Source organism: Phaenicophaeus curvirostris, chromosome 1 (genome assembly GCF_032191515.1).
Source record: "Phaenicophaeus curvirostris isolate KB17595 chromosome 1, BPBGC_Pcur_1.0, whole genome shotgun sequence".
Lineage (NCBI taxonomy): Eukaryota > Metazoa > Chordata > Aves > Cuculiformes > Cuculidae > Phaenicophaeus > Phaenicophaeus curvirostris.
In genome coordinates this window covers 98,613,120-98,624,536 of record NC_091392.1, presented here as the reverse complement: position 1 = coordinate 98,624,536, position 11,417 = coordinate 98,613,120, and the positions used below count along the sequence as shown (strand labels likewise).

Genomic DNA, 11,417 nt, shown 5'->3' with positions numbered 1-11,417 from the left:
AAGGTTTGAATGCTTGGGTTCTACCCTAGAGACCACAAATGTGTCTTGTAATACTGGGCATATTCTGTGAGAAGAGATGGTTGTCACTAGGGTAGGAACTGAAAGGAGAAAGTGGTGCACGCTTTCCTTGATTTCTTCCTTTCTCCCTTGCTTTCTACTCTGTGTTGATGCTGGAAGGAGAATGTGAACCCTTCATGTTCCATTCACTTTTCTAGAGGAAGGTACTTACGCCATCTCATAGACCTTGTTCTTGTCCGTGTCCGCCCGACAACAGCAGCAATAGGCTATAACACTAATAATTGCGATTGCAGCAACAGCTCCAGCAATGATGCCAGCGTAAAGACCTATGTTCATGGATGCTATGCAGGAAGAAAAGAATTAGTCCTTTGCAGTTAGAATGATATAAAATGCAATCAGCATGATTACTGGACTTCACATCCCCACCACCAGATGTCACATCTTGCTACCATATCCAGACTGAGTGGAAGCCACAGTTATTTGACTACAATAACTGGAATCACTTCTGTACTGAGTAGCTGATAAGTCTGCAGGAGCAATCAGTTAGATGGTGACAGGGAGAAGCCCCTGGATCTGAACGACTTCTCCACTTTATTGATAAATTTTAGATTCAGGCTTTGGGGGCTCAGGCGTGTCTCACTCTATGCTTTTTTTTTTTTTTTTTTGTAATCTGTGAACTAACCCTTTGAGTTAGTGAGTGCTCTATAAGCATGTAAACCAATGCTGAGAATCTGTCTTAAGGGTATAAAAAAGTGGTGCTTTCTTTGAGAGAAAGCAGAATTTTATACTTCTGTGTGCATTGCCTCTGTTCGCCACTTAGCTAGGGTGCTGCTTCTGTACTCTTCTGTTAAGCAACCCCGTCTCTTACGTGGCATAACGGTGACTGTCATGTTGCAAAATTCCTTTCCCACGATGTTTGTTGAAGTGCAAATGTAAAAGCCAGAGGTATCCGCTGAGATGTTCTTCAGAGTTATTTGTTGTCCTGTGGCAAGACACAAGCCCAGTCCAAAAAAAGAAAAGAATTAAAGCAAGGAAAGAAGTGGGGGACAGCAGCCTTTCAATTCCAGCCCCAGGTAGTGGGAGTGGTGAGAGGTTGTTGAGGTTGATGGATTGCTCCATCTTGCTCAGAGGCTGCCATGCTACTCCCTAGGTTTTAGTGGGATTTGTGGGAGGACAAACAGAAGCGTGCTGTTTTGATTACAGGGAACACGTGGCATTTGAACATTCCTTTTAGAAAGAAAATTGTAGGTGGAGGGTAAAGACACGTGCATAGTGGAAGCTTTTTTACTTTGGATTTTGCTGAGAATTATAAGATGGCCCAACCTGGCATCTAGCCATCTGATTAATTAACTTGTGAAGCAACAAAAAGCTCCTCAATCCTCCAGCTCTTAGGATGTAAAATTTGAATTATGTAGCAGTATGAGAAGTAGTTTTCTTGTCTGGGAGATGCCACATAGGCTGTGAAAATGAATGAAGGAAAAGAAATGCAGTGATATGGGATTGCTATGATACTGATGTGTTCTGTCCAACCTAACAGAGCTCAGAACCATATGCTAATGCTTAGCAAGCAGTCAGGTTTTGTTTCTTACATCTCCAGCTGATGTTTATGTGTGTAGTCCACGTGATTTTCTTATGATATTCTGATAAAAATCCAGATTCCTGCTCTAAAAGCAAAAAGCTCTGAATACTTTGCAGCAGCTTTCCTGTTCTATTTTTCCTGTGACCTCAATTCTTTTCAGCCCACTTGTGGGACTGGGATTCTGTTTAGTCTCTGATTGTGTCTAGCACTAGGTAGCAAAAGAGCATGCAGACCAAGAAAAAACAAACTGCTTAATTATTTTTTTCCATTCTCTGCATACTGTCTGTGCTTACTTTTTTTCTTTTTGCAGGGTGATGTTTATAGCTTTCTGAGTTGTAGCCTGTAACGGGACTGTAAATGTTCCTTTAGTAAATCAAATGTAATTGGAGAGTCAAATTAGGAAAAATACTGGTCACATACTATCAATTTTGGAGTGATTCCTAAGGGACTTTGCACACTCTGCAGTGCTGGGACTTGTCTAGCATAGAACTTTAGGGGCAGTAGGATGTCCAGCCAGCTTGGGGCAGAAGGGCACAGTGAGCATGCTTCTCGGACATCAGTGCTCTGATGAAAACAGAAATAAGGTGGAAATGGATCAGGAGAGACCTCTGTCCCAGTGAAGAACAGGATGATGGCAGAAGCAGGCAGGCAGATGTTGATATAAGACACAAACCTTGGGATGTTCAGGGCTGTGCATGATGTGCTGGCACCACTTAGTGGCCAGTCAAATGAATAAGGTTGTGTCCCTGGTGATATTTTTTGCATAATTTATGAAAGAATCATCTAGTAAATGTTGATTATCCGGTCATGTCTGATTATACTTAGTTTACCTCTGTAGCGATGCTATAATAATTAAACCAGGAAGGGTAGATTCAAATACTCAGTTGTTCTGGAGCTGAATACATCAGGAAAAAACAAAGTTGTTCAGAGGAATAAATCGGAGTCCTCTGTCACTACTACACTTCAAAGAGCATTACATCTTCGTTTCTGTGTGAATAGTTCTATCAAAGGGCTTGTGGTTGAAATTCAGTTCCATTCCTCATCCCTCAGATTCCGACTTAAAATTTAAACAAATAAAATATTTGGGCTTGTATGACAGTCCTATAGAACGAGAAGCCTCTTTTATGCTAAAAGCAGGAATGGTGTAGCTGTTTCTCCTGCCACCTTCCTCTAGGTGAGGAGTTATCTCTGGAAGAAAAGTAGCTTCCAGAGCCAACTTTTGTTTGCCTTCACCCCAGAAAGCAATCTGGTCATTGTTGAGCGAGCTGCAATATGAAGACACAGCAGTTAGAAAAACTGATGTTATTCCTAAGTTACTTGTGAGTGGTTCTTGAATCAAAAGGACAACTTTTCAAGATCTTAGTCAGAAAACTTCCTAGAAAAAGCCTTAAGTGTGTTTTTGCATTTGCATTTCAAAATCTTTCCAACCCTGATTTGCAGGGAGCTCCAAGACTTGATGTCTTTGAATTTCCCCTACCTTCTGTTGTTTGTAGTACACGGGGCTGATTTTGTACATTGAAGCTTTGCCAGGTGTATCTGGGCTTTGGGGAGCCCTCGTGTGAAACGCAGGTCAGATTGATTGTCTGTCCATATTCTGCTGTCCCCAAAATCTTGCATTCTGGCTTGGATGGTGCAACTGAAAGAAGGAAAAAAGGAAGGAATTTTATGAATCGGAAGTATTTTTTTTTTCCTGATTCAACCCATCTCCCACACCTGTGTTTTTTATTCAAACTAAACAGAGGCCAGTCTTGCACCTACCACCTCCTTCTCAAAGGAACTGGGGTGAACTTGTTTGTACTTTGTTTCTTCTTTCTTGGCACTGGTCAGCCAAGTAGGGATTCTAAGGTGCTTTTTGGGATATGTCTAATAGTGTTGGGTAGCTCATCTTTTGATAACTGGAGTATGACGTGCCACAGGGGGAAGGAAGAATGCCCTGTAATGAGGCAAGGGTTATTGGGAAAGCGAGTGATACAACTATAAAAACTATTTTGTACAGTCCAGTATCAGGGATTTGGGTGCTCTAAGCCTTCCATCCTACTTCCGTAGTAGTAAGAAAAGACCAAAGTGGATCACTACTTCCTGGGAAAGATTTTTTTCTGCTAGAAAATCTGTTGTCTAAAACAATGTCGATATTAGAGTAAAGGAAGTGTTTTATCTAATGGATCTGGCATTGCCTCCATCATGCTTACCAAGGACGAGAACAGCCATGGTTGCGGTCTGCCTAGGGGGGTCATTCCTTAGACGAACATTGCATGTGTATGTCCCATTGTCTTCCATGGTCACTTCATTAATGGTGATACTGATGTCCCCATTGTTTACATCACCACTAAACTGTATACGGTTTTCATAGCCCTTGCCGTACTGTACAAGTCCATCAAAATACCTAGTGACAGCATCATCCTGATAGAGGGGGAGAGAAAATGATCAATCTCAGGTTCTTCTGTAAGAGCATACAACCTAACTCAATGGATTAGCCTACTCTTAAGAGAAGAGCAGCTTGGAAAAGAGGGCCTTAAACTGCCCCAGTTTGCCAAAAAGCCAAGAAACACATAGAAATTCAGAAGGTTCTGGAATCCCCTTCTCCCACCTTGTCTGAAGTCAGATACAACTGATTTCTTATTCATCTTTCCTCTCCATGACAGGACACCATGAGACTTGTCTGAGATCCATATGTCAATCGAATTCTCCTATGATTACACAAAGTCCCTTGCTTTCAAGCAAGGATCTTCAGAGAGGAAACCTTTGGCTGTTACTGCAAGGAGATCTCCAAAGGCTGCTTCCCCTCTCACTAATTCCCAAAACAGCAAGAGGAACTTTAGGGGTCTCCTTACCTTCAACTTAATATTCATATGGAGTAGAAACTTCAATAATTTCTCTGTGTGCTATTGTCACCAAATGTGAAACTTTTTATACAGTACAAAGATATGTATATACAAAAATATGTATGTATAGTATATATACTGAAAAATATATATTTTTTTTATAAAGCATCTGAGTATTTCATGTATTTTAACAGATGTAGACCCACAGTACATAGAGTGATGTGTCCTTTATGCACGGTTGCAAGACCAAGACATAGGAATGCAATAGATTTGGGATAACTTGCATATAGAATCAGAGTTTCTGTTTGCATGGTTCTGAGATTAAAGAAAGTCTTGAAGGAATCTTTTTTCTTCCAACACGCGTTCCCACCCACAGTCTTGCTTCCATCTCTCCTCCCACCCCCCACCTTGGATTGCCCTATCATATATTTCTTTATGCAACTTGATTTACCATGCTGTTGATTTTCCTCCAGATAACAACATCTCCTTGGGAAACAGAAGCACCCGATTTAAAGTGACAGTGGAGGGTAGCATTCTTCCCTCGTGCCACCTTTATCTCCTTGTCGGGTGTTTCCACAGTGAGGGCATGAGCAGTCACCAGAACTAGGAAGAGATTAAATTCTGCAGTCAGCAAAATTAACAACATCTGGATTACATGTTTTGCCTCGTGGCCTTTCTTACACACCACCACAACCCCTTATCCCTCCTGTTGCCCATGACATTCCCCACTGAGCAAGAGGTGACATATGCTGGGCCTTACTGATTATAGGAAGCTGCTGCACAGGATGGGTAGGAGCTAAATTCTGCTCTCCTTTCCTCACTTCCCTCTTCTTTACCTGAACACATGTTGCCATGGACTTTATAAAGATGGTTGATTCTTTTTTATTTCCCAGGCCCTCTTTCAGTGTGACTGACATCCTTTGACAGTTCCAAATGTACAGAGGGAGACAGATAAACAGATAATACAAGCGCACCGGCACTCTTACAGATTCAAGCTAAACTAACGATTTGATATTGTCAAGTTTCAGGGATCAGGAAAACTGTCAAAGAACTTGCCTCAATCCAGATCCTTACAGAAGTCACATTTTGTGCCAGGGAATCAAAACCTGTTCATGTAGTGTCCTGAAAAGAGGAAAACCTAGAAAAGCAAAGAGAGCTTGAAAGAAGAGATAAGAATAGCTATTTGTTTTTAAAAATTAGTAAGCTAGTAGTCAACTTTCTTCAAGAACTGCAGCTCCTGCTTGTGGAGCACAGAAAGAGCTGAGAGCTGAATAAAACAGAAATCCCTCTGTGCCCTGGTGAAGCACGCAGAGCACAGAGTAGGTGTTTCTTGTACGCTATATTACATTGGACTTGATCATCATACCTAAGCATTAGCTAGTGACAGGTCTTAGTTATTCTCAGAATCGGGCTGGAGGTTTAGCTCTGCCCTGCTGTAGAAAACCTTCATGCCTGTGAGAACCTAAGTTTAAAAACGACTGCTTTCTCCTTACAGTTTGGGGTGGGGTGGGCGCGTTGTTTGGTTTTTGGTTTTTTTATGGCACCAAACCAAATAATTTTAAAAAATCTGAGTCTGAAACTGGTTAGAGAGAGTACAGGGAAGCTGTTCACAGGCACTCCCATGACAAAGAGGAACATGGTCCAGTAAGGAGGAAAGAGGAGGAGGGCAGAGATGTATGCTCTACCAGAGAGGGGCACGCTGTGTGAGGTGGTGAAGGCTTGCTTCTGGAAGAACCAGGCTGTGACAGTGTTCCTGGGAGAGGATTTGAAAAGTTTCTATCTAGCAAGCATTGGGTCCTCATACTGCCATATCTATATCCAGATTAGATCCATAAGGACGTGTGATGCGTAAGGGAGAGTCAAAGAATGTTACAATTCCACCTTGAGTTGCAAACTAATTGTGAATACATGCAGTTTTTTTAGACAGGAAAACACAAACACATGCAATAGGTCAACAAGAGTGAGCCATTGGCAAGTTGAGCACTACCAGGTCTTTGACTATAGCAGCAGTGACTGATAGTATCCCTTAGGAAATAACAGTGTAGGGACCCAGAATATTTTGTTGTTGCTGCCCTAGGAACCTGCTGGTAGCAATTCAGGTAACAGGGTAACACAGAACAGTTGGCATAGGGATCTTGCTCCCTGCTCTGTAGCTTCTGTAACAGCTTCTTGGATCCAGTCCTGTTCTCCATAGCGAATGGACCTTCAAGTGTCTTCTTAGACATGGCCTGTACTTCCAGAACTGCTGCATCTTCCCTCTCCTGAGAGGAGTTTGATGGGAATTTTCACAGCAGCTCCCCCTCCCCAGTACCCCTCCTTCCTTGCTGCCAAGCAGGGATGCCCTCCCTTCCACGACCGTCTTCAGAAGCAGCTTCAGACACTGTCAGCAGGAGTGCAAAGACTGCCTTCTGTGCTTGTTAGTGCCCTGGTAAGAAAAGGAAGCCCAGTGACCACAGCAGGAGGCTTCTAGCTGAAGTTCTGATCTTCTGCATTCCAGGTCCTGTAATGGAGTTGTTCTGAGGCCTTGCACAGTTAATTAGTGAAGGATGCGGTTTAGTCTCTCTCCCTCTGTGACATGGCGGTAGTGGTTTCTGTTCTCTCACGCATTAATTCATTTACAGCTGCTGACAGCTATAAGAAGGAAACCAGTAGGGCAAAGTATTTCTAGCATGATTTTATTGCAGCCGCTCCCAGGTGTTTCTCTGCTCTGGAGCACCCAGTGCAAGGGCTGTGTTTGCAGAGCCCCAGGACTCTTTCTGACTGCATTTGTCATCGTGCCCTTTATATGAGAGATGCCTATGAAAGCTTTCTCTTTCCTGTCATGATTGGATAAGGATTTTTTCCTGTATTTAGGTGAAAAGCACCACCATATGTACTAACAAAATGGAGCAAAACATCTCCTCACTCAGAAACTGGTTCCACCAGTCCCTGACCCCGAGGCAATGAGGAGACTGCTCAGCCCTAGGGCTTCCCCTCACCAGGGCATATCCTTCTTCCAACTGGATCGCTTAAATCCTACAATAAATGAGATCCTTGTTTGTTTCCAAACATGTCTTCGTTGCAGGTCAGAGAAGAGCTGAACCAAAACACCACATACAAGAGACACAGCAAGACTACTTATTCATCTGTCGCTGTCACCCTAATGCCCGAATTCTTCTGATGCTCTCCTGTTTTTCACCCACATCTCTCTCTGATTCCCACTCCTTCCCTGTTCGGGCTCCTTCTGGCTCTCAGGAAAGCTGCAGTTTCATTCTGGGACACCATTTACTCAGGCCAATTTCCTCCTTTCCCCTTCTCACCATGTTTCACTTCTTCACAAAGTCACCGACACCCACGTAGTCACAGTCAAAACTGGGGTTTATTTTTCAAGGGCTGGGTTTTTTTTCCCTGAGAGAAAATAGAATCTATTCAAAGTACAGCTGAAGGGAGGGAAGGGCCAAGTCTGAAAGAACTTCAAAAACAGAGAGAACCAATAGCCTCTATAGTACTAGAGGGGTGGCGGCATCTAGATTTAAGCCTCAGGATTACTTTTTTTTTTTTTGTATTATCAGTTAGCATGTTTATAACATTAAGAAATTGTGAAAGGTTTTGTCTCTGTCTGTTCAACCTAAACATTTGCACTTGTACAAAGGAAGAAGAAAATCAAAGTGATGTGTCTACATTCACATTCCTTGCTGAGTAAGTGTTAATTAAAACAGAATGAAGGTCAATTAATAGAACTGGAAACAATTAAACTGGAGGACTATTTTGTTTGCTGGAAAAAAATGAGGTTCTGATCAAGAAATTATTGCTGATTTGTCTTGGTAGATGTGGCTAGTGAGAAAAGCAGGAAAAGTGGAAATGTTTTACTTCACTTTTACAAGGAAATGGTCTGGTTTTTAATTTCTCAATATCTTAATTCAGATTTTGGCTAAAGTTTAATTCCAAAGTTGGAGAGGGGAAACCTCTTAAATCTGAAATTTGCAATAAAAGTAGATTTATTTCTTTTTCATTCAGAATAACCATTTGGGGCTTTTCCTTCAGCAAAAAGTTCACAGTACAAGTTATACACACAACTGCAGTGAAAAGCTGTGCAGCAGGTGTCTCAGCCTGTGCTGAGATCGTGATGCAGTTCATTCAGGGCAGCTCTGGCATGTGCCATGCAGCTTCTCCACTCCAGTGCAGTGCAAGAATCTGCTATACCTTCTCCAGAAGTCTTTTGCAGGCCAGTATTTGACTCACTACCATTTGAGTCCTGCTCAAACAGGCAAGAAAAGCTCCACCCAGCGCATATATTTCTTCCCCGAAGAGTTTCCTATCTATAATTTGGATAGCATGAATGGTGAAAATAATGAAAAAGGAGAATGAATACCAATGGCACCACACAATTTACATAATGACCATCAAATCATGATCCAAGTCACATTTGTTGCATGTGGAGCACATCCACCTTTTCCAATTACATTAAACTTTGTGAATTTCCTTCTTGGGGGTCTTATTGTTGTAGTGAGTTTTTCAGGATTTTTAGTAAAAAAACCCATGTGTATAGCTTTGTATGAAACCTGGAAGAAGGTGTAGGAGCATTTGTATGAGAAGATGAGACAGGTCAAAAACCAGGGGAACTGAGACTGTAGGCTCTGCAAGGCAGGATGAGAAAGGGCAAGTCTGTGATGAAAGCCAAGGGTGAGCTAGCTGATTTCTATGGGTTAGTAGGGATTGTTGTGCATCCCCTTGACATGAACAATATACAGAGATCACAAGTTGTATTGGAGTATGTATAAACAGTAGGATTTAGGCTTGTGGAGACGTATGCTACATGCGGATTTATGTATGAAAGAGTAAAACCAAAGGACTTTTCCACTTCCATTTGAGGAAGTTCCTTCTTCAGAATTATGTTTAATGGAAGCCATTAAAACTGCTTTTAGAAAATATTTTCCAGCCTTATTAAGGATGGCATTCTTTCCCTGTTTTTAACACTGTCTTGCGGCTTTAGGAGATGCCTGCGAGTCTGGACATCCAGCACAGAGACGGTAAACACACCTGCCTCATCATAAACATGAAGGAACTTTTACTAAACAAAAAAGAAAGACACGAAGTCCATTGGAATACTCCGGCTTTGTAGCACTGTTTCCTTCAACCCAACCCTTGAGGACATAACCACATTAGTACTCACTTGCACTGAAAATGAACAGCCAAAGTCTTTTCATTGCCGTCCTCCTCTTCTCTCCTTTGTTTCACCTCAAGGTGCTCTTCCTTGTAATCTCTAGGTGGCTGGGTAAGTAATTGGCTTTAGCTGAAGGGCTGCTTCACAGTGGCATCGAAGGTTCGCTTCCTCAGTCTCTTTAAAGTGCTGCTTCTCCAGTCCGCCACTCCCCTCCCAGGAAGAATGACAAGCCAGATCACCAGTCAGCTTTGACATCACTTGCTGCTCTCTGCCTGGAGGCAGAGACACCTGTGAACTCCTTCCCTAGTTGTGAACTTTCTTCCCCAATTAAACTGCCTTTCCCTGTTTCTCCTAACGTGCAGGTACATAAAGCAAGAGAAGAGGCAAACAGAAGGGTGCGGTGACTGGGAGTGTGCAATACAGCAACTGAAGTCATGCATGTGATGACACATAACTAGGGGAGGATAAGCCTCATTAATCTTAAATATTTATTAAGGGTTCTTAGGGCCAGAGTTAAAAAGGTATTGAAGGCATTGTTTCACAACGGAGGCAGCCGCCAGTATCCAGATTTCAAGGAACTGAAGTGCCCAGCTCCACTCACTTTAAACACCTGTAAGAATATAATTTATGAGAATTTGATGACTAATGAGTTATCCAAACATAAATAAAATGGATCTTAGCCACAGTCTTATACCTACTGCTCAGTTGTCCCCGTGTGTGGCTTGTACAACAGCTGTAGGTACCAAAGGGACTTTCTACCTTTCTACTGAAAAAGACTGTTAGATAAACCAATCCATGGCTTGTAGCATGCTGGCTGTGCATCCATTGAAGCATGTGCAGCGCAAGTCCAGCCACTGCTCAGGTATTTCTGTATAGGCACTTGGAAAGCACAAATAACTGCTACTATATTTGACTGAAGAATAACAGGAGGACTGATGGCAGCTCAGGCAAATACCTGACATTACATTTTATTGAGTGCAGCTGGCTAGCATGGCTTTTAAACTCTTCACTGTCAAGAGGCAGAAAGGGATGTCTCCATCTGTGATAGTCATCTATGCTCTATTTCGAGCCATCTGAGAGACAAAGTCACTTTTAGGGTATGAGTGATCATTTTAGGCATCTTTGATGGGGACTTCATGTCTTAAGGCATCATGTATGGGTATAAACTGGAGAGGGGCAGATTTAGACTAGACATTAGGAACAATTTCTTCACTGTAAGAGTGGTGAGGCACTGGCACATGTTGCCCAGGGAAGCTGTGGCTGCCCCATCCCTGGAGGTGTTCAAGGCCAGGTTGGATGGGGCCTTGGGCAGCCTGGGCTGGTGGGAGGTGTCCCTGCCCATGGCAGGGGGGGTGGAACTGGATGATCTTTAAGGTCCCTTCCAACCCAATCTATTCTATGATTCTATGATTCTATGATTCTAATTCTATGATTCTATGATTCTATGATTCTATGATTCTATGATTCTATGATTCTATGATTCAGTGATAATACTGATGAACTCTGATTTGATTATTGAAGGAGGCTACCTCAAAAGCAGATGTCTGCACCAGAGATACCCATGTTTAGTCCAGTAAAGGGGATGCGGGTCTTGATCTTGTGCTGGCCCCATACTTGCATGGTAAGCCTGCCAAAAGCCACCCTAAAGACTGCCTTTTTGTCTGTATGGCAGTTGTTCAAAACACCTCCAAGACAATGAAACTTATGGGAGGCTGGAAATCAAATCCCTCTGATAGAAAGGACAAGTTATACTTCTGTGCTTGATATATAACCTCGGTTCTCTTCAAACAAACTGTTAGCACAAAGCGAATAAAGCACATCAGAGTACAGAAATGGTATTCTTTGGCAATCTTCC

General features: G+C 42.5%; 1 protein-coding gene across 1 annotated transcript; it reads right to left on the bottom strand.

Moving 5' to 3' along the window:
* Positions 1 to 225: 225 nt before the first annotated feature.
* On the bottom strand, positions 226 to 9,702 carry GPA33 (glycoprotein A33). The gene is made up of 6 exons (XM_069852601.1): positions 9,572 to 9,702; positions 4,871 to 5,022; positions 3,787 to 3,997; positions 3,075 to 3,233; positions 887 to 1,000; positions 226 to 359 (listed from the first exon to the last, which is right to left on the bottom strand). The coding sequence occupies exons 1-6, from the start codon at positions 9,603 to 9,605 to the stop codon at positions 226 to 228; spliced, it is 804 nt and encodes a 267-aa protein (XP_069708702.1). The 5' UTR covers positions 9,606 to 9,702.
* Positions 9,703 to 11,417: the final 1,715 nt, after the last annotated feature.

What these genes read in the sequence shown, in the direction of transcription:
- GPA33 (XM_069852601.1), bottom strand. Translation starts at nt 9,605, where the DNA reads ATGAAAAGACTTTGGCTGTTCATTTTCAGTGCAA. An exon ending in GCTGTTCATTTTCAGTGCAA is followed by an intron (nt 5,023 to 9,571) that starts GTGAGTACTAAT and finishes ATCTCTTCCTAG; the next exon opens with TTCTGGTGACTGCTCATGCC. An exon ending in CATGGCTGTTCTCGTCCTTG is followed by an intron (nt 3,234 to 3,786) that starts GTAAGCATGATG and finishes TCCTTCTTTCAG; the next exon opens with TTGCACCATCCAAGCCAGAA.